This window comes from Astatotilapia calliptera, chromosome 5 (genome assembly GCF_900246225.1).
Source record: "Astatotilapia calliptera chromosome 5, fAstCal1.2, whole genome shotgun sequence".
NCBI classification, from domain to species: domain Eukaryota; kingdom Metazoa; phylum Chordata; class Actinopteri; order Cichliformes; family Cichlidae; genus Astatotilapia; species Astatotilapia calliptera.
Window position 1 is genome coordinate 10,461,277 of NC_039306.1, and position 23,664 is coordinate 10,484,940.

At 40.3% G+C, this 23,664-nt stretch overlaps 1 protein-coding gene across 1 annotated transcript; it reads right to left on the reverse strand.

The window, feature by feature from the left end:
• Positions 1-574: 574 nt before the first annotated feature.
• draxina (dorsal inhibitory axon guidance protein a) lies at positions 575-22,405 on the reverse strand. The gene is made up of 7 exons (XM_026167166.1): positions 22,198-22,405; positions 12,971-13,470; positions 10,962-11,179; positions 4,608-4,728; positions 2,443-2,535; positions 2,103-2,192; positions 575-1,594 (listed from the first exon to the last, which is right to left on the reverse strand). Exons 2-7 carry the CDS (start codon positions 13,443-13,445, stop codon positions 1,482-1,484), a joined length of 1,110 nt encoding a protein of 369 aa, XP_026022951.1. The 5' UTR covers positions 13,446-13,470; positions 22,198-22,405; the 3' UTR covers positions 575-1,481.
• Between the last annotated feature and the right edge of the window lie 1,259 nt (positions 22,406-23,664).

The window sequence follows — 23,664 nt, forward strand, 5'->3', positions numbered from 1 at the left end:
AATTGCATTTAGAAATGTTCTCCTTGTGTCTCATCACACAATAGTGTGGATAAAACGACCGTCTAAAACATAGGTGTCAAACTCTGGCCCGCGGGCCAAGTTTGGCCCGCAGCCCAATTACATTTGGCCCGCGAAGCCATACCAAATTACTATTAGCGCTGGCCTACTGGTATTATACAGTTAATATATATATTGTTTAGTATTAAGCTTTGCTTGTTCCATATTCAGTTTTTCAGCAAAACTTGTTTTGAGTCCATAAGAAAAGATTCATTCTTATATCCAGAGATTTTTTTTTTCAATAAATATTAGCGTTAGCCCGCGACTTTGTTCCAGTTTTGAATTTTGGCCCACTGTGTATTTGAGTTTGACACCCCTGGTCTAAAGGATAGAGAGTTTGCTTTTTAGGATTAGTAAAAATGGTTTAGCCAAACAGTGTGTAGACGTGTAGAAACAGCTTAGCATCACACAGTGTGCATCCTAGTAAGTGTTTTAATTGTAAAAATAAAAACAGGCAGAAGAACTGAATATATAAACACGTGTTTGAGTACTGAATAAATAAAACAGACATGTAAAGTGGAAGGTCAGACAAGCATTTTGTTTATCTTACTATCATTAAGCACATTTTTAACAGTGGTGTCAATTAAAAAAGGTGTTGGTAATTCAAACACAATCATATATACAGTACAGGACAGCAGACCAGTTTAGATAATATTTTTAAAAATAACTTTTAGCAGTTGTTTGGAATACCAGCTCAGAGAAGAGGACAGGGAACGAAATCTGACACGCTTCTTCACATAGTCACGGCAAATAGTCAAAGATAAAAAAAAAATTTTTAACATTATTTTTGTTTCCATTTTTATTTAACTTGGTCTAAAAGTCTTGAAGCGGAAAACGCCACTGTTCTGGGACTCCAAAGATCTTAAAGCAATACTAAAAATTATTTTGAACAGGTCAGCGTGATGAAAACTTACAAAATCTGTTCTTGCCTAAAAATGAAACCACATCAACAGGAACCATGAAGGCAGTAAATATTCAAACCTAATCTGTGTGATAGCTACAAACTTTAGTCACTGATGTGTCACCCAATGAGTGAATCTTTTCAACCAGGCAAATAAAAAGACAAAAAAAACCCTGCAGGCTTTCTTAATGACAAGAATTTGGAGAGGCCGTCTTCCTGCAGGGAATGAACAACACTAAATTAAAACGAGCGTGCTTAAAGTTGGTGATTTGCTGGATTAGGCTGCATAACGTATCCCACAATGCAACATTGAAATGTTATTTCCACTTTGGCCACCTGTTACTTCGCTTTAGCTGACTAGGTGTTGGTATCAGGGTGATTTATATATTGTGGGTTTGATTTGAAAAACCAGCAAGTCATCACCTCTAAGTACTTGGTCAGTTTAGCAGGGTCATGTGGCTTCTTGGTCAGGGGGGGTCATTATTTATGTTCTTCCTCCACCTTGGCCTTCATCACCTCCTCTTTATATGGTAATGAAACCCCCTTGGTCACTGCTGACTGACTCCGGCACCACGCAGCGACCCCTTCTCCTGGTCACGCGTCGCTTCCGGTGAAATTTAGCATAACAACGAAACCCTGAAAGATAACAAGTGACCCATTATCTGAAAAGGTGATTGAATTGGATAAAATATGAGTTTTAAATTACCAGAGGCAGTACTTTAACATTAGTAGAAATGCTCTATTTTAGGATAGAATAAAGAGCTGAATCAGCAACGCTAATGTAGCTGAGAAGGTATAAATTAAATTACTTACATTTAATATTTGTTAGAATTCTGCATCATCATCACATAATCTATGAAATGAACAACTTTAAGCTCAAAACAATGTCATGAAACACAAAAAATCTCAATTTACTGACACTTTGAGATTTACTGTTTACTGCTATGTTAGTCAGCCTCTAATCTTTTAGTCCCTCTGGGGACCCATTACAAGTCAAAGACTTTTAAAATCTTAATTGTAAACAGTAAGACTTGGGGGAAGTGACCCAAATGCACAACTGCACATGAAGAGATGAGCTGATGCTGATGCTAAAGCGCCTAATGATGCTAGTAGTGAGTAAAAAACTAAAGTAATAATCTCTCACCTTCCTCACACATGCAGTCGTCGTAGCATTTGTTGTTGAGACCTCTGTTGTGAGGTTTACACTCATGTTGCCTCAGGTCACAACAGGAACCTTGTTCAAGAAAAACACGTCTTTTATCAATCAAGCATGTTTTATATGTGTGCATAGACATTTAATATACAACACCAACACCACAGTCCTAACAGTGTAAAACACCGTTTTCAATGCTGGTGAATACATGGTCTGTGTGGTGTTTTATCACTTTATAAACAGTCAATAAATGGATTTTAAGATAACTGCCAAGAGCGATAAGGTCACAGTAAGGTCCTGAAAAATAAATATGACTCTTGTTTATACTGACCTGGAAGACAGTCCAGGTGGTGGTCACATGGTTCAATTGCATCAGCATCCACAGTCATATTTCCACTGCTGAGGTTCTTACTCCGCCTTTTGTCTGCAGAACAAGAAATGAAAACAGCTGTTTGAGCATCAAACCACTGATCAGTGTGCAGCGTCATCCAAGCAAACTGTTGGGTTTTTCACGCAGTAACAAAATTCTACTTGGTGTGTGATCTTCTTTCGGCTGCTTCCTTTAGGGGTCACCATCATCATCTGTCTCCATGTGACCCCCATCCCTAGCCTCCTTTTAGGTCACACCATCCCCTCTGCGTGTCCTCCTTCACTACATCCAAAAATATTTTCTGTTGTCTTCCAACTCTGTTTCCAAAGCGCTCAACCTGAGCTGTTACTCTGATGTACGCATATTGAATCCTGTCCATTCTGGTCACTCCCAATGAAAGTCTCAATATCTTCAACCCTGCTACCTCCAGCTCAGCCTCCTTTTTGTCAGTGTCAGCATTTTCAAACCTGTCTTTTAAACATTCCCCTTCAATCTTGCTGCTATCCTCATGTATAAAAAAAGAAATTCTACTTCACATATTTAACATGACACCCGTAAACACTGATGGCAGATTTAAGGCCTCCAGCTGCCCCCCAGCAGTAAGTGCTTTGTTACTTCTTACAAAATAATTATGTGTGTTGAGTTTATATTTCATTTACTTGAGCTTCATACGGTGGCCCCGGGAGGCCAAACAGACTGCAACTTAAGAAAACACCATCAATAAGAAAAACGCTGCAAAAGCACACAAAACACAATGAAAATAGGAAAAAGCAAAACAGAAATAGGAAAAACGAAAATAGAAATAGGAAAAAACACAAGGGAAGTGTTTCTGGGGAGACAATAACCCAAAGGACCAGCTGCAGGAACCCAAAACATGGTAGGCGTGTTTTATCATGATTCATATAATACTGATGACAGATTTTTAGGCAAATAGTTATGCTAACACACTTACCTCTCTTCTTTTCTTTCCTCACAAAACCGATAGATCCTCCACTTCTTTTAAGTGTCTTCCAGCACAATTATTAGCATATTTTGGTTCCTGCAACTGGTCCGTCGGGTTATTGTCTCCCCAGAAACACTTCCCTTGTGCTTTTGGAATTCTGCTTTTTCCTATTTCCGTTGTCATTTTTCCCATTTCCTCTATGTTTTGTGTGCTTTTGCAGCGTTTTTCTTATTGCTGGTGTTTTCTTAAGTTGCAGTCCGTTTGGCCTCTCAGGGCCACCGTAGCTTCAAGTTGTTTAAATTTAAAATATAATTTAAATAAAGTGTTAATAATGCAGTTTGTAGCCATCCTAACATGTCTCTAGTAATGGTAATATTGAGTCAGTCAATCTCTTCATCACAGTGGTGACAGATTACCATGAAATTTGATGCAGATATTAGCGTCACCTAACCTGTCTGTGGCACCATCAGCAAATGCCTTTACTTAAACAGTGAACACGTGTTAAATAGATTGCCGTGAGATTTTCTGACTGTATTCAAGGTCTCTTGTGGATAAATTAAAAACATAGATATCCTGATGTTTCTGTGGAGCCACAAGCAAGTCACGGGAAGTTTATTCATAAAGGGCCTATCAAACACAGTTATTCAAAGTGTTTTACAAGATAAAATTAAAAAAAAAACATTTTAAAATTATTGTTTATTGTTTATGACAAAATTAACATAATAAAAATAAGTGGAGTTAAATAGTTTTAAAAAGTCCAGCAGTGTTGATTAATGCTGTTTTTAACTTCTTTTTAAAATAATGAGAGCTAATAACTGGTTTGATTTGACTGCTTTTCTTAGTTATTGTTAAAGTTGCAGGAGAAGCATTCTGACCTAACTGTAGCTGTCTAATAGTCTTTTTTAGGAAGGATGATAAAGACAGCATAGCAGTACCCAAATCTACAACAGATAAAGCTATTGATAAGCGTCTCAACATCTTGCTTTGACACATCTCACTTGAGCTATATTTGTCGAATACAGAAGCTGTTTTAGTTAGTCTTAATATGGTCAGTGAAACTAAGGTCCTCATCCATAATTTCTCTAAGAGTTTTCACAGAATGAGGTCTTTGGTGTCCTGGGTTCTAGGTAGGAACTCATCCATCTGTCTTTGTTTTTAATAACTTTAAAATAACTTTACTAACCTTTCTTCTTGGAAGATGACCAGTTGTCTGCTGGTTTCATGTCCTCATAATCTGTCCAGTCAAAGAGAGCCATGTCCAACGTTGGCATCACCTCTCCTTGTCCTTTTCCTCGTCCAGACCTCTGAAAATGAAAGTGTACCTTGAAACTACACCTTACCTTTTACCCATATATTATCAAGCATAGACAGTAAATACATTTCTGTCATCTGTGATGAATGCTTAGTTGTTTCAATTAAACCACAGCAGCAATAAATGAGTGTGTTTTGGTTTGCTCACTGTGTTTTGCTAGTAAATGTATTCGGTGTGTTCTTAATGAAACTCATTGGACTTGTGTTGTGACCAGCAGCAGTGATGTTTCATTGATTTATAAAATACCCCCACGGAGACAACAGGGATAGCAGCAGAGCTTTAAAAACCAATCGATTGGTAACAGAGAACATGGCTGGCCACACACCAGCATACAAATATACATCATGCAGTACTTGTGTGGTTAATACATAAACAGTTTACAGACTTGCAGTTCATTGAACAAACGCCTTTTCTTTCTAGTCAGTGGGGACAGCCACTGCCTGCAGATCAAATACAGCACAGAGTGGATGGTGAGGTGACATGTTTAAATGAAATCCAGCTGTATTTTTATTTTTATTTTTTAAAGAAATTGCATTGCAGTTATGGAAACGTACAGAATGTAATTTCTTACTTCATTATGTTTTGTTGTTGTCTTATCTATAAAAGCAAATGGAAGTGATTAGCATGCAAGAAAATCTTTGCCTTATGCGTTTATGTCAGGATGGTAGAGTGCAACATGCGATGCACTAAAGGTATGATGGTTGATGATGATGGTTTCTAGGCTAAGTGAGAAAAAAGCCCACCCAAAAGACCCGAACCACTTAAAACTGTTTTTTGCTATGTGTCAAAGAAAATAAATCAAGGTTTGCTGAACCAAATTCTTAGAATCTCCTCGAGTACCTATGCACAATTATGAGTTTAAAATGATCCTTATTTATCTTCGCTCTATTTTAGATGGAGACAGGCCCTTGCATCTGTTCTATCTCTGTTTGAAACAAGCTATTTTAGGCCAACTTTCTTCTAATTGGCTGATCCTCTCAAACAGAAGATTTGAACAGTTGGTAAGCGGGACATATATGCTCAAAGCCAGAGAACACAGAGAAGATATCCTTAATACAGAAGATCCTTTTAAGGATATCTGCTGTATTTGAAGGAAAATGTACTTGACAAAATGTTTGTGAAAGTTCTCAGTCATCCAGGTCATCGTAGCCTAAGGAGCTTGGAAAGAAAAGCGTCTGGACTTCTTTGAGTTGCTTGAAGACGTTTCCCCTCTCATCCGAGAAGCTTCTTCAGTTCTAAGGGTCAAATGGTGGAGAGTTCCAGATTTAAACCCAGTGGGAGTTTCCCCCCAAAAAGGGACAAAGGACCTCCTGATGATCATCTACAGTACCTAATCACATGAGCCAAGGTGTGAAAGCAGGTGTGGGTCACAATCAGCCAGGGTTTCGGGTGAGCTCATTGTGAAACCTGGCCCCACCCTATCATGTGATTTCCTGAGGTCAGATGGCCCAGGATGTGAGTGGGCGTTAAGGCGTCTGGGAAGGGTTCTCAAAACTGGATTATAGATGGCAGAGAGTTGGTGTCGTAAACCACCACCTCTGTTCAAAGATGGTCGCTCACTTACGTCCACTGTGAGCGACCATCTTTGAACAGAGGGGGTCCTTGGTCCCTCTTTGGGGGGAAACTCCCACTGGGTTTAAATCTGGGACTCTCCACCATTTGACCCTTAGAACTGAAGAAGCAGCTTCCACCTCTCTGGGGACATCCCAGGTCCTCCAAGGTATGGAGGCCTATCTCCCCCCACCACTTCCCCTGCCAGTGGCGGACGCCCTCAGACATCGGTGCGTTGGTGGTTCTTTGTGTCCGAGGATAGGCGTCCAGGTACACACCGGCTCACTCCTTGGTGGCTGCTTATCGGGGCCTGGAGCCTGGGGCTTGCTCGGGCCACTTCGGAGGTGGGGTGCCCCCAGCCTCTCGGCCTGGGGCTCGGTCACTCAGGCACGGCTGGCTGCCGGCGGAGCTCACGGGCACGTCACTGCAACCCCCCCTGGCTTCTGCTCCGCGGCTGCTGAGTGACCCCTCATCTGGGACTCTCGTCAGCTCTTTCTGGGACAGTGGCGCGGCTGCCCCTCTGTTGGTCTTCCTTGGTCTCTTGTGTTCTGGGGGCCTCTGGATGTCTGGAGTTTTGATCTCCTCCATACCTGCTTCATGCCCTGGAGGACGGGGCTGTGGCTCCCCACACCCTCTAGCAGATCATTACATGAAGGAACCTTTTAAAACAAGCACGTTCATGCTCACAGGTGTACACACGGGTGCTCACACACACAAACTACACCCTTTTTGGCTCCTACCTCAAAGCACACTGTGCGCTGTCGATCTTACGTGCTGCACAATAATGTTTAACATTTAGTATTTACAGTTATATTCCCATAGATCATCGTGATGTTGTTTATTCTATTGCTCTCATTTTCTTCTGCTTGTTTTCTTTTTTCATTCTCAACAGGTGAAATTAAAAAAGTATCTACTGTTATCTATTATTAGCTAATTTATTGTGATGGTGTTGTTTTTATTATGTTGCTCTTTGGTGATTGTGGTGATCCAGGTGTTTTGTTTGTTTTTCTTTTTTTCTCTTCTCCCCTTTCTCACCATCTCTTCTCCCCTCTATTTTTCTTTCTCTCCCTCTCTTTCTTTCATTCTTTCTCCCTGTCCTATCCCCCAGTCATGTCTGTCCCGTCTTTAAAAAACAAAAATAAAATAAATACATAATTATAATAAAGGTCAATCAAATGGACCAATATGGCAAGGCCATGATGATCCACTTGGTAAAGTAAATCCACTTGGCATCTTTCTTGGCCTTCAGACAACAATTCTGATGGCTAAAGATCCAAACAGGACAGGCAAAACAAAACAAAACAAAAAGAACTGAAGAAGCTTCTCGGATGAGAGGTGAAACGTCTTCAAGCAACTCAAAGAAGTCCAGATGCTTTTCTTTCCAAGCTCCTTAGGCTACTTGACAAAAATAATAATTATAACAGGTCTTTTTAAGGACTTTTTCTAAAAACCTATCATCAAAAAGCCATTGTGTTGTTATATTAGGTGGGAGAAAACAGCTGTTTTAGGATGGATACATTTTTGCCCCTCTAGCTGCTCTTGCCTTTTCTTTATTTGTGAATCTTTACTTATCTTTAATAGTTTTTTCCTGTTCTGCCTATTTATACGGCTCAAAGAATGGCTAAAAAAAAATCTAGTAAAGCACATGTGGTACTGTTTATGTACATGGCACATAAACATAGCACTCTGAGGCTCCTAATAGGATATTCAAAATTCATGTCAGTAGCTGAATACCTTGTGACTGATCCAAATTTATATAAAAGTGCCATAAATTTAGGTGTCGTACTTTAATAAAATATTGTTGTGGAGATCGGCGTTTGATGGTCTAGTCATAAAGAAAAATTTCTTGATGAATTGCTAAGACATCCCTAACTTGAATAAAAGCCATAAGAACACGGTTACTGCCACTTTCCTCAGAGAGGTGAAACAAAATAGAAATGTAACACAGTAGGACTTTGTGATATCTCACGGGGAATACATGATCAATTAAAAAAAAAAGAAGCTCCTCTTGGAAACAGATCCAAATTGTGTCCTTTTACCCTCAGGAAATGTGCCTGTGAAAATAACAATCAGTTTAATTGCAGGGGGCTACCTGCTTGTCCTCTACTGCTCATTAAACCATCAGCATAAAATCGAACATTAATTAAGAAGCCTCTCAGCATCTTTGTACAACTGGATCTGGGTTCAGGAGAGGCTAACAGCTTTTTCTGCTTTGGCCCAATAATATTTGACTGCTGTCAGAGTACAGTATGCTCCTGTACTCTCTGGGGTCTCAGAAGAGTCATAGTTTCTTTTTCCTTTGCATTTCCTGAGCGTTGTCCTTTTCCTTGTTTGCTTTGCTTCCCCATTCTTGCCTTGTGTGTGCATTGTCTCCTCACTGACATCCTATTTTATTTTGAAAGATCTTTATCTGTGTCATGTGTTTTTTACTCCCTGTCTTTGTTGTTTTTCTACCTCTTTTGATTGCCTATCCTGTCTTAATTGATTTCACCTGTCGTTTTTAAACATAGTTGTCTGTTCCTTTATAATCTCTTTGTGTCTCTTTGTGTCTTCTGTGTATTGTAAATGTCTTTATTTTACCCACTTTTGTTTTTTCCCTCCTTTAATTTGAAGCAGATTTAGAAGCAAAGCAAAGACACTAAAAGTTTCATCCTGGGTTTTTAGTGTTACAAGGGTGATTCGTTTCTTAAAGCTTAACCGCTCCAGAGCAAATTACATTTGAGATGAGAGATCAAAACAACAGACTATTCAGTCTCCTGGAAAATAGCCTGACCATTCCTGGAAATATTTTGTTTGTGTTTTTGCCACTCAAAAGTTTTATCACATTTTGCTACTTCATCCCATCTGTGTCCCGGTAGCTTGCACCAACATCCTCATTCTTAATGTCACTTGTTTTAATGAGCCAACTGCCAGTTGTTTATTTGATGACCTAAAAAGGACGAGTGACCTTTTGCAAATAAGAATCAGAGAATCAATGGGTTAGCGTGAGATTATTATAGGGCAGCAAAACGTCAGGGATCTCATTCATAAGAATGACTTTAAGTTGAAAACCATGAGGAAATTATTTCTAATCAGGCTCTAGATTTGATGTAAAAATAAATTTTTTGTTGGTTATAAGGTCCAGGATACATCTGAGGCCAAAGCTGGGATGAATTTTCCAGCTCTGTCTGTCTGCTTCTACCTTATTCAATGCAGTGACCACACACGCACTACAGTCGTTTGGTTAGCAGTCACAGTGCTTAGTCCATTAAATACTAGAGAATGCTTGACTATATTCTCCGCTATTATCACCATAATCTCATCCAAAAAGTTTTCCTCTGTCTTTGACTCCATTTGTGACCAAGCAATGTGCTGGCATTTTTAAAGGAGCAATCCTAAGGCAAGGTTTCTTGAATCAAACATGAGCATGCCATCAGAAGTGATTAGGAGATCTGAGACACATGATAATTCATCGCCAGGGTCCTCACTAAAAACCATTGTTTGTTTTAAACTTACAGGTGTTAAGATGTGCTGTTAAAAATTACTGTGTAAAAATAAAGAACTCTGCTGAGGTCAGTGTCCGTCGTGCAGTTTTAAAGAAAGGGATACTCAAAATTGGATGGGTCTCACTTTGCCTGTGCGCCACCAAATTTAATGGAAATGACTCGGATAATTTTGGATTATTTTGCCTGCAGAGAAGCGGCACTAAAAGCAGACCTCTATGTAATAACCATTTTTAGTGACAGCACAATAGTAAGGCTTGGTTAGACTGTGGTACAAAAGGAGCTTGTTAGGTTTGGGAAAGATGAAGGCTTAAAGGACTTTAGCAGTAAACACGCAGTTAAGGTTACAGAAGGGTCGTGGTTGAAAGAAATAGCATTTACTAATGGTTTGAAAAAGGTGTCAAGCATGCACACACAACACGCAAGTTAATGGGGGACGGTGAGTGCTAAAGAACCATTTAAAAAGAAACACAAAATGTCTTCAATTTTCTACAAACTGCAGTTCAACAGTTCCTAACTGTCGTATTTTCATCCAGAAAATCAACCGGAAATTTCCCTGAAACATATTACAGGCTGTTGGGTTTTAACGGCAGTTTTGGCAAATCCAAAAACTTTCCTGATGTAGAGACTCTCTGTCCCCACATTTCATTTGTAACAGACCCGAGGAGTCTCAGGAAACCATATATTATTATTTTCCATTATAAATGTTGTTTAAGCATCATTCCGGGTGGCTGTGACGGGGGGTGAGTGATACCTCATAACCCCTGCAGATTTTTTCATGACACATGCACAGCCAGACACAAAAAAAAAGACTCTCTGCGCCCATAGATTTTGTCCTGAGGTGGTCTTTAATAAAGAATAGGAAGGTAGTTACAGAAAAATGTGCTGCTGGACTCTGAACTCCATGATTTTGGGTTCCAGGGGTGCCGTTTTGTTATACAGAACAGGCCATATCTATCATACAAACTGTGACCAACAACCAGCCAGTTTGGCCTGCTGGATGACGTTTTTCACAAGCAGCACCTTTGGGTTCACACTGTAGAGAGTGCCATTTCTATGATGAGCTATGAGGCTTGTGGCAGCATAACGGCTGTAATGGGGCCCATTTTCACTCTATTTCCACCACACATTGAAATCACACTGAGGCACAACACACCCAGCCTTTAATAACCACTCCAGTTTCGTTGGTTACCTGGGGTTTGGTTGAGGCCGGGGACAGCGTTGGGGGATGCTCGTTCATCACCGTGGTAACCGTAGAAGAGCCAGAGCCAAAGACGCCAATGATGGGGGAAGGGGGTTCATTGGGTGGGGTCATGCTGAGGGAGGGGGAGGTGGCAGAAGCAGAGGAGGAGAGAGGATCCTCAAATAGATCTCTGTCCTTCAATGCAGAGCTCAGCTCTGGAGAAAACCCTGAACAGAGAGAGATACATTTATTTTTTTTGTGTCAGCAAATCATATCAGCAGATTATTAGAGAAAGTTTAATCTAAAATACTAATATATAAAATAATAATAACAATACAAATATACTAATAAACTAATATTGAACTGCAGTTAAGATGAGATAGTTTTGTCACTATGGCATTTCAAACTGAAGGGGTTTAGATGTTTTTAACCTTTAATTTTTATTGCTATTGTTGCTGTTTTTCTGTTTACTATGACTAATTCTTCAAATTTTCCATAAACTATGGTTTATTCTGCAGCACGAGTCCAATAAAAAGCTTCTCAGTGTAATCTGTGCACCACGATAATGTTCCTGTTGTTGCAGTTTGGAACTCTGCAAACACCAGACCAAAAACTCGAGTTCACCTCCACAATCATTCATAATATAAATTCAGAGTCAGTAGTGGTAAATCAGAATATATTTCAAGCTGTCATGCAGTCCCTGAACTTCTTAAATTTCCTTTTAAAACCTGAAAGTACTGTATTTTGTCACATTATGTCATATTTACAGAACCTTTCAAATGTAACTGTTATTAATTTAGGTTCAAAGCCAAACAGGTTTGTCTGTGTCAGAACTGCTGAAACTGTCCACTCGATCAAATTGACAGTGTTATGACATATAACAGTGGTTTCTAAGGTAACAGCAATTGTTCTATTGAGCACCATGGGAAGAATGACAATGTGCAGAAAGACCTTTTTTTTTTAGCTGTGCCCCTGAGGCGTGGCTACTTGCTTATAAATAGAGTGGGATGCTTAACTGTTTTTGCTTTGCTTTCCTCTACTCCTGAAATCTTTTTGGCAATATCAGTGTCAATATAATGACCATAGATTTAGGCAAGGATGTTGCTCTTAATTCATGTTTTAAATTCTGACATCTGATCATTTAAGATCGAGATGGAGTGTAGAAAGTTGTCATGTAGATATTTGATCTCTCGTCTTGACAGAAGACATTTAAGAATTCATTTAAATTGGTTTCCTGGCATGAACCTGGCTTTTAAATGTAGGCAATACTCTATCCAATAGAGTTTTGCTTTGTATTTGGGATCACTGTCATGCTGGAATGCTGCTATATCCCAGCAGGACAATGATCTGAGGTGAAGTTGAGGAATTTGGAGGTAGTCCTACTTCATTATTTCATCTACTTTGTACAGTGCCACTGGTACTTTTCTCTTGTCTGACCTTCTAGGCAAAGTGGTGTCACATGTGAATAACTTGTACTTATGTACAACTATTTGATGCTTATTTGATGATCTGCAGTTGTTTAGAAATGGCTCCATAGACCTCTGATGCTTGTGTAAATCTACAATTCTCCTTCCTTTGAATTTTCCCATTGTTCTGCATATTGGTCTGAGTGCTTTTAAACAAATCCTTTTTGTCCTTGCAAATAGAAACTACCTGATGTAGTCAATTATAATAACAAGAAGATAATAAATCTTGGCCTTGTCAAATTAAAAGACATTGCAGAACCTTCAGCACCAAAAGATTTGAGTGAGTAAATGGATATATTTCAGACTGTCTGCATACTTTTGACCTGGTACAGATCAAAGAAAATACAAAATAGACTAAAATTTGTACACCAATCCTTGTTTTTTTTTTTAATAATTAAAGATGTTTGCTGTACATTCATTCAAACATGGAAAAAAGAAAGGTCAAAAACAGCTCAAGTAAATCATGAAAAACCCCAAATTACCATGACTAATGATTTATGCCCATGCAAACTTTTGAGCGCAAATGTATGTCTGGGTTTGTGATGCACTAACCTTTTCTGTGACGCCCCTTTTCACGCCGGCTCCCTTGTCTCCTGTGCTCAGAATGGTGCCCATGTCCATTTCCATGCCCTCTCTCCTTGCGTGTTCCTACAAGGTGGTTCTCCTGGACCTGGGATGGACTCTTCACACTCATTCGAGCTCTGTCTTTGTCCCTGCCTGGACCCATCTCCAGTCTCACTGGGCTGAGACCTTCTAGGCCTGTCCCATCATCCTCAGGTCTGGCCAAGGGTTGCAGGGGCCTGTGAGAGAGCAGCCCAGCTCCAGCCTTGGCACCCCGGCCACCGTGCCCTCTGCGGTTCCTGCTATATCCGCGGCCCTGTAGAACTTGCGAGCGGTACTGTAGGGCATTGCTGCCACCTGCTGAGGTCTGCGCCTGCCTCCTCTTGCCATGAGGAGCCCCATGCTCAGCGCTGTATGACAGTGCCAGGGTGGCAAACAGCAGCAACATACTCCAGGAGAGAGCCATTGTCTGTCCAGCACAACACCACCTACTGGGAGGAGAAAATATTTCTCAGTGCTGCACATAATTTATTCTGCGGTGTCTGCAGATTTGATCAGATTTTCCACAGAAGCTATGTTGAGGATTTGTACATCTTAAAAAATAATTCGTTTTGAGTATCAAATACTAGTTGCCTATCTTTCAGCACTCTATTTTATTATATCATTTGTATAATCTGCATATTCTGCATTTATCCAGAATAAAAAGTTACAAAAGAAATATACAAACGTTAATGTACACACATTAAAGATTATTCCCAGTTATTTTAATGATCCACAGGTTTTCCATAGCATCATTATAAAGTTGATATTGCAAGTTCCCTTTCCAATAAATTGTGACCTCTTCATTCTCCTACGACAGTTCCTGAACAATTATTATTTCCTTCAGTGACATATCCTTCTGAAAAAATATCAGACACACAATTAGTGCAATTTCCTTCCAAAGGGGGCATCCCTCATTCAGCCCCGACTATCAGCCTTTTTGTGCAGAAGCAAAAGTTGGGAGACCACAGGTCCTTGAGTGTTGTGATGCGTACTCTGCTGTATTCATCATCCCACAAATTCCGACTACTTCACAGCCAGCCTCTCGAGCACACACCTTTATTCTGGTGAATTTGAAGAGACAATGGTGAGACGCTTGTTCATTTAAAAAAATGATTTTCCAACCTTCATTCAAGGACCTCTATGCCTTACTCATTATGAGATACTGCAGTGTGCACATGCTTCATCACGGTCTCAAGAGCTCTCCAACCGTACCTTTTATTGCAAAGGTCAACATATGTGTGAGGTGTGACTGAACTAAAATATGAGGTTCTGTATATCTACAATGGCACTTCATCCAAATGTGAATGAAATGGTGCTTAATAAAAAAGTAAAAATAGTTTTTCTTTTCCCATCTTGATATCCCAGCATGCACTGCAATGAAGCTCAGATTCAATTGTAATCCAACAGAGTACTATGTGCTTATATTAGAACCAATTTCTACAGTCATTGGTAAGAACACAAATGTCCAACACAGTGAGACTGGACACTAAGCAGCCTTTACACTCCCAGCTCAAAAGGCCTGTGTGGTATTTGATTGTTGCAGTTTGTGCTAGTGTGATAATAGCACTGGTGTACTGACATCATGTATCCTGCCTCCTGCATGCTCTAACTAGTCGTCCTGCTAACTATCCTGCCCTGTGCTAGATGTGAGAAATTGTTTCTATTTTACTAGCAATTAATTAGATTATGAAAAAAAATAATGGGAAAAATAAAGTAATTTCATAAAATAAATAACTGTCATAATGACGAAATTAATCTATTAAAACATGTTGACCTCTCAATACTACAGAAATGATTCACTATAAAACTTGATGTGTTCTAGCCGTCATTAAACTTTAAAGATGCTTACACTGATCTGCACCTTATGTTAGAAAATGTTTGTTTATTTCTTTAATCATAACACAATTTGCCCTGTAATTAAAAAAAATCCAAAACTTAATGGCAAATCATATACATGGGATGTTTTGTTTTCTCCTCCACTTAAATAGGCTAGCACAATCCATTGTGACAGACATACACAGTGCTATTATGGCGCTGTGGCAGGTAACTCCTTTGTGTTAAAAGACAAATGGCAGTGCAGGGCATACAGAAAATCAATGAGGGAAAGTATTGAGCCATCAGTGATGGTGGGCACATGTGCTGTGTGTGTCTCCAAGGTGGAGTTGGGGGGGTTGATAAGCTCTCAGTTCTTTTATCACAGCGACGCGCACACACCAAGCTAAAAAAAGCACACCCTTGGTTTTAAAGTCAGTTATTTAGGTGTTTCTAAAAACAGCACACAGGTGCCAGGGTGTGTGGGTGAGCGGGCTGCAGAGGATTCTGGTGATGTCAGGAGGAGTTTGCACTACGAGTGCCGGCATTGCTCCGAGGGATTTAAAGGCAAACGTTGTCCGTTTGCCTCCGGGAGTTCGACCAGTTGTGCAGCAAACAAACAAGAGTGTGGGGCTGGCCACTGAGACGAGACCTTTATCGTCAAACAGGTCCGCAGAGTGTCGAAGGGGAGGGTAATCAGCTGTGTCGCTCACATATATATAGTGTTTAGCTGGGATTACACTCTGTCTGTTTGACACATGAATTGATGCGGGTATCGAGTGGCTCGGATCTTATCTGGTCAAAGGGGTGATTTAGAAGGGAAACAAACAAAACATTTAAAGTTAACTGTGGTGCAGGGCAGTGAAACAAGGGGATTGATTAAGGGATTACATCTCCAAAGTCTTCTGTACACATTTATCACAGTAATGGCTTGACATCTGGGGAAATGTGCCTTCTTGCCGCCTAAGCGATGCCCCAGCTTATGTTACTCCTGTGATACATGCCTCTCTGTTAGCTAAACAGCTTTGGCAACTCAGACCCTTTTCAGAACTCCCCATTTGACCTCATCACACCTACTAATGCTCTAATTGCTCAGTTGTGTGGGCAATTAGTGGATTGAGAAAGCTGACTGTTACTGTTATCTCTAACTCTTACTTTAGTTGCTTACACAATTATTTCTGTCACTGTTTGCTTATACAGTCAAGTGACTATAGCAATAATGGTATGTTGTGCTGATGATCTGTTTTCGGTTTGTTGTAATCTGGATATTTTTCTGCTTTCTTTTTCTTTTAGAGGCTTTTATTGTGTATATGTTTTACATTCCAGGTTTAGTCATGTAGCTTTAGACCACACCTGATATCTATGTAAGAGTTTTGTCCGGTGACTATGGCCGAAAATGACTTTTAGTTATAAAAATTCATACACAACATATGTTGCTAAATAAAGCATCCATCCATCCATTTCTTACCTAGTTGTACAATTCATTATCTGGAGGGACTGAAGCCTATCTGTGATGAGGAAAGAAGCAGGGTACACTCTGTACCAGGTCACCAGTCCATCAGAGGGCTCTAAATAAACTAAAGAAATAAAGTCCATACATTTATCCATTCTCTTTGCTTATCCTTATCAAGGTTGCGAGGAGGGCTGGAGCCTGTCCCAGCTACCATAGGGTGAGATGCAGCGTACACCCTTCACCTGGACCAGGGCACCAGCCCATCAGAGTGCCCTAAAAAACTAAAGAAATAAAAATCATGTATGCGCGATCATCTTTTTAATGCATTCTAGTACCTAATTCACAGCTTCTTGTTTGAATAAACTTGTAGTTTTGGTTAGGCGGCTTTAAAGAGGAATAAATAAATCATTTCTACAGAGATTTTTAAGTATTTCTTTAAAGAAATAGATCTATTCTATTGATGGTTTATTGTGTCAGGAATTTTTTCATACACCTACATATTTTAGGATTAACACGCATGTGGAGTTAGAAATAGCAGCATCACCTGAATTGGTGATGCTGCTGTGATGGTGCTCTTCAAAAAAATTTTTTTCCCAGTATAAAAAAGTAACATTGTTACATCTCCACAGAAAAAGAAGGCACCCATTCCAAAGTAAGGTCTTCATAGATGTGCTATGTGAAAGAGAAAGTAGGCGGTGAAGGAGGAAGGCCACGTATCTCGGCATAGCAGCTCCCTGTTTTCCTCTCTCATACTTTCAAGTGCTGCTAACAGGTGGCCCTTTGAGGAGACACAGGATGGGAATGATAATGGAGCACTCCGGGTGGCATTCCACATTTTAAGCATAGTCTCTTGTGTGTGATAAACAACCTCCATGAACAACACAGCCTCTTGCCAGAGCTTGTATTATACAAGCCTGTGTGTTGAAGGTAGGGCACAGCAGGGCCTCTGCTACTGAGGCGATGACGGGCCAAACGAGTGGCCCGACAACTTTAATTCCACACTGAGGTAATCTGCAACTTGAATGGCAACATTTAAACAAGCAAATTATAGCTGGGCGGTAGCTTTCATGGCTTCTGTGAGATAGCTATTGGTTGAAAGAATAAAAGACTCCGAAAACCCATTTAATGACACTTTTAATAGCACTGAGGGGGTTCAAGGATTTCTGCCGATGTTGGGAGAGTTTTGCTTATTTCTTTCACATTTTCTGCTTTTTTTTTTTTTTTAAACATCAACTTTGACTGGTCTTATCTTCTTTTTCTCACAAAATAACCTCATTGTGCTTTCTATTTTATTTTGAATGCTTTAAATCCTGTATTTTTACATTCATGTCAGCAACCCTGCAGGGTTTGGCTCTGACTTTGTGCATTGCTGCATTTTTGGTGGAAAGTTGTCAGAGATTTACAGTTAACAAACAGTCAGGTGAATAAACAACAATGAGACACTTGTGTAGGTTAACGTGCTGCACGGGTGAGAAGCTCAGAGCAAATCACACCGAACTGCAGTATTCGTTTATTTTTATAGATTACATCGTCAATATGCAAATATAATCACATTTCCTGTCACGCAGGTCCTGATGTCTGTCTGCATGCAAGCTGTGTGTGTGTGTGTGTGTGTGTGTCACAGAGTATGTGTGTTGCAGGTCAATTTCTAAGAATAATATAATGCAAGTCAACCTCTGCGGATATGTATTTCTGTGCTGGTCTCTTGTCAGTGTCACAGGGTCAGCTTCCTGTTTATACAGAAAACTGTCTGGTGAAATATGTATAACATAACTTTTGAAGCATAAGCAAATAAAACAATAAAAACTCCCTAACAAAAGTCAACAGTGTTTTTAACAGTATATTAGGAATTTGGAACCCATTATAATTGCAGATATTAAAAAGTTGTTTTTACCACAACTAAATTTAGGTCTTCTCATAGACAGAAATGTTTGATTTTAGGAAAGGGCTTTAATAACTAACAAATGCAAAGTGTGTGAGTGACTGTCTTACACACTGTCAAATAACATGAAGTTGTGTCTTTTTTTTCCCAGACTTAGAAAGAAGAAAAAAAACTTAAGGAACTGAAAAACCAATTTGAATTTTTATTATTTGCTCCTAATGTCAACAACAACAAAAATCTATCACCAGCAATCTGGTGCTCATATTTGGCTGTTTATGTGTAACTATATTTATAATGTGAAGTGGAGAGGATTCACATCATGCCATGGGAAATTTAAAGTCCAGAAGTAATAACAACCAAGTACACAAAAACAGATTTTTAATAGGAACGCATCTTGGATAATACTTTGAACCTCAACTCTCAAAGGTGTAAAGATTTATTGGTGTCTGAGCTCATCAGTGTACAGAGGGAAGCTGTGTATAGTAATATAAAATCCAATAAAATGTTTTACAAAATCCACATTTTTTGGAAGCAGGTAGGAGAAAAGCAGGTGATCTCTAACAGTGTGTAGAAAACACAATATATATTGTAGCAGTTTTTATAAGCCTGGCGTACAGTGTGGTGCCACCTGGGACACATGAATCAGAGCGGAGTAAGTATGAAATGATAGGTAATCTCACAAGAAATTGCAAAGGGGGCACTATTAGAGGGCTGGATGATTAAGCTCTGATGAGATCAGGGGCGTCTATCTGGGCTTTGATCAATTGGTCAGTCCCTTAAGCAGGACACACTCATATAAGAATAGACTTAACAGAGATTGAACCCAGATCTGCGGCTCATATTGGGAAAATGAGAGAGGAAAAGCAGTGAGGCGGAACAGGAGGCCACCCTGGTATTAAACTGCTGTACGTGTGCATCTTTTAGCTTCACCTGCTGTGACACCAAACCTCCAGGAGCCATCTGCTCCTCTTGTTTTATCCCTCATAGCAACCAGCAGGGCCATAAGGATAAAGGAAACAAAGGATCCAGGAACAGACTGTTGTCAGACAGAGGCCACCTTCGATACTTTTTTTCTTTGTTTCCAGGCCGCATACAGCGATCTGAAGTTTAACTCAGGAATACACTCCTGTTGATTAATGTCAGAATTACTCAGTAGATCTTATCCACTGGAGCAGAAAGTTATCAACCAGCTAATAATCAGGCTTGTGAGCATATGCTCAATTTGCAAATTTATTACAGGCTGTCAAAAAGAGACCAGGGGTCGCTTCGGGAGTGTGTGGCTGCACAGGAAAAAAGGAAAGCCACCTATCTCTTTTCAGCTGCTTGGTTCACTGAGCAGCAGCTCGAGTTTATGCTTGAACCAGAAAGAAAACCAGGAGAAGAAGAAAAAAAATGCACATTTAAACAAAGAAATATAGATGCGTAATCTGCTGTGTCACAAATATAACTCAGTTTTGCTCCATTCCATTTTAATAATGCTGAATATTTGATGTATTGCACTTGTCTCCTTATCGTCTGTAAAATAGTTCTAGTTTATGCTACCAAATTATCATAAATATCATCTCAATAACAAGCACCTAAATTACAGCTCCAGTAAATGCCTGTGCATAATAAACATGTCTGCCAACTGCAGTTAACGCCATAAAACTTCATTTCCTCAAGGGCCAATACCACTGACTTCAGCAATATAAAATGCTTTGTCTCCCCCAATCCTCCACAAACAATATCAATGGGATTCACACATAGACTGGGAGGATTTTGCAGCTTTTAGGTGTTTATTGGATGGCGGAGGCCCCTGGAAGCAACATAGGGTGATAAAAAAAGAAAACAAGAGCCATAAGGAAGGTCCATCTGTCACCAAGTGAGCCGGAGCAGGGAGCAGGGAGAGACAAAATGATTCGGTGGTAATTTGGTCGCAGGTACAACAGATGTGGAACGAGGCCAGAACATTGTCACTGATGCAAAGTAACATCAGCAACATCCTGGGATGGGGCCCTTATCGCCCGTCTGAATGCACACATACACACACTTTCTCTCTTTTACAATCATCGTATGCACACAAATACACACTCACAGCGGGGAAACCTCCTCCAGACACCCACATAGAGGCATGTTCCAAAAATGCTGTGAGACACAAACAGCACCAGAAGCACAGCAAGAGGCATCCCACAGAGAGGAAAGAGAATGAGAGAGACAAAGGAGGTGGGGGGACTGAGTGAAAAGGAGAAAATAAGATGTAATTCTAAGAGAGAGGAGAGCGGGAAAGAAAGGAGTGAGGCAGGAAGAGAGAGGGAGGGAGAGGAGAGAGACTGAAATCAAAGCGGGAGTGTGAGAGAGAGATGGAAAGAGAGGGAGGATTTATCCTGTCTTAATTAGAACAAAGTGTCGTGGCATCTCGTATTTTGTGGCAGATAAGGGCACCAGCTGAGTCCCCTCTTACACACAACAAACAACAAAGAGCTGGCTTCAGCAGCTGATAACAATACTTGCCCCTTTCTAACCCATGAAATGTGGACACCTGGGTCTGTCTCTGGACATTCTGCATGGGAACAGTTTGACCGGTCAGCGAGGTGGGAGGGGGGGAGGCACTCCTGTTTAGAGATGATCAAGTGAAGCATGCAAACGTATTATATGAACGCAAAGTTTCCCTTCTTCCCGCTCGCTCCGTGGAAGCGAGCGGCGCTGACTGCCTGCCAATGTTGAAAGCATCTTGATCAAACAGATGCAGCCATGCTTGGCAGTGGCGATCAAGGCGAGATTCACACCACGGTGGAGGAGACTGGATGGGAGTTTAGCAATGTAGCTTTTTTGGCTGAAAATCAATAAAAGATTAAAGAAATGAGGAGATTTGATTGTGCAGTGAGTGAAAGAGCAAAATGAAAACAAACAGTGATTCTTTTGAGGTAATTTCAATCGGTCTTTGATACCAGTAGACTAGATGCTAGTTCGGTTTATCACAGTGTGTGCGGCTTCTGCCAGGCACAACATTAACGACAAACCACTATCTTCCAAGTCTTTGAAACGCATCTAGAAAAAGACACAAAATTAATTTCCACTTGAACATCAAATGTTGTAAATGTGTCCTTGAGTTATCTTTTCATTTCCAACTCACTTAAGATCGAATCAGTTTTATTTGGGCCCGAGGTCCACTCACGGTGGGGTTCCTCCACACTCCCTCTGATCATGTCTAATGCGCCCCTGCTTGATTGACTTGCTATTAATTAGCATTAACTCCTTCAAGTGAGTCTGCAAAAATTGCTCCTTTCACTTTTAATTGCAAGGTGACACACAGAGTCCTCCCCCCATTTCTCTCTCACTCACTCTCTCTAACAAACACGCGAGCACACACGCGCACGCACCATTACACACAGCGTCTTTGGTGTGCAGTGAGCAACAATGAGCTGTCAGGAAGAGATAATCGCTCCGATCATTTATAACTATCCACACCATTCATCCATTAAGTTCCTTTGTAATGCTGATCTGATTTAAAAGCATGACAGCAGGACACACAAAAGTTAAATTAATTGTCGAGTCAAATCTGTTTTTCCGCCATCAAGCCATATCTAATCCGATGTTTGCAAACACTCACTCGTTGCACACAACCGTTAAGAACGACGCTCTGCCTGCCAGTCAAACCGCGTTTTTTTTTTTTAAATCAGTGAATCTGAAAGGAAAACCTCGGCATTAATTAAGTTATTAAAATGGTCTGTGTGACAATATTAAGGACTAGACGGACAGAAGCAATCCTCTTTAAAACATTTGCAATAAAAGGATTCAGAAATAAAGATGCAAGTCCATGATGGCATCAGAACTGGGAATTGGACTCAGTCTGCTGTTTGAGTATGAATATCTATTTAAAAAGGGCAGAGCGAATAAAATAGCAGGAATTTACAAACGTCACAGAAACACCTGAAACAATGTTTGGAAACCAAAGAAACGATATTAGCCGCAATAGTAAGCAATCTAAGCACTTGCTCTGGCAATGATGTAATTCGTTTTTCCAGGATTATAACAGAGATGATTCCTTACTTTCTGTTTGTTTCTCCTTGTTTTCCTCTGGTGTTATTTAAGCCTCAAACAGCAGTTCGCTCATATGGCTGCAGGTTGACAGCAGGACAGGACCGAAGCGCAGCGCAGCAGCAGCTCTGTAGTCCGCTCTCCGGGATGTGCCGAGTATCCGGACTGTCTCTTGCTTCTTTATAATGAGGAGAGTCAACCACTCCGGAGTGCGCGCTCCCGAGTGCGCGTCAGCGTCAGGGCTAGCTTTATCTCCAAATGGGGCTTGTCCCGGCAGGTAAAACGTGGATAAAAAGGGGGAGGGGGGAGGGGGGGGTCGCTAGAGCATTGACGTAATACTGACACAATCAGCATTTTCTATCAGTTTTCCAAGTTGGGAAAGAAGATCAAACAAAATGATCAGAAACTTGACTTTTATGTGAAATTCTCAGCGTGTCAAAAATATTCCTTGTGATTTGTTGCCCCAGTAAGCCTCCTCGCTTATCCAATATGAACAAAGCTACGTAGTTTTTGATTATTTTCGCTTTCCAGTCAGCACATGTGCTTGTTTCTTTTCTCCAAAATTCAACTGTGGACAAAGCCCGAGCATAAAGAAAAGAGCTTCCCAATCTGATGTAACTACACGCTCAGAAAATAAGCTAGTTTACCTTTAGGGGTACAAGAGCTTGACACTGCAGCAGTACTTGTAGTAGGTAGGCTACTGCCTGATGTACTCTTGACAATCCTCTCATTTTTTACACATTCAGAGGGAGCAAAATTGTGTTTCCAGTAAGTTTTCCAGTTTTACTGACACCACAAAGCTTTATAGGTATATCAAATCAGCACCTGCAGCAAACTAAACTGCACCAGTTAATACAGAAAAAAAAAATTAAACATGGCTTTGGGCCGCAGGAGCACTCTGAGGTAATCCACCTGGCACAGGGAGCACAAAGGTCCCAGAAAAGCAAGAACCTTCTTACTGTGCAGTGCTAACCAGTATACAAGACAGGTGCAGAATTAAACTTGGCATGCATTAAATAGCTTTTATTTAACTTAAATAAATAGCCAAATCCATAAAAAAGAGAAATTAATATTTTGCCTATTTTCTATTTGCATTTGCCTGCACGCAGATTTTAAGTCTGCGTGCAAAATCTGCGTGCAGAAGAAATAGTGCAAATATGTGCCACTTATGGGGTTTACTTTGGAGATATAGTATGTTGAATTTCACCTGCAAAGAGAGAAATAGACTTTCAATGTACTTTCTGCCAGAGTCAAAATAACATAACCTGTCTGACTTTATACAACTATAGCCAGGACATTAGAAAGACTAACTGCTCTAAATTCAGCCTTATCAACTAAATTGGTGCCCAATCTCACCAAAGTTGTTGTAGCTGAATGAGAGCAGATTCCTGCAGCCAGGCTCAGAAGTCAGGTGAAAAGCATTCACAGGGTGGTGGAGATGGCCAGTGAGGCACATTAATGCATGTAGTTTTAGAATTT

Excerpts from the sequence above, each read along its gene's own strand:
- draxina (XM_026167166.1), bottom strand. The coding sequence starts at position 13,445 with ATGGCTCTCTCCTGGAGTATGTTGCTGCTGTTTGCCACCCTGGCACTG. Across the intron at positions 2,193-2,442 it reads CCACCTGGACTGTCTTCCAG|GTTCCTGTTGTGACCTGAGG; the intron begins GTCAGTATAAAC and ends TTCTTGAACAAG. Across the intron at positions 1,595-2,102 it reads CGACTGCATGTGTGAGGAAG|GGTTTCGTTGTTATGCTAAA; the intron begins GTGAGAGATTAT and ends GTTATCTTTCAG.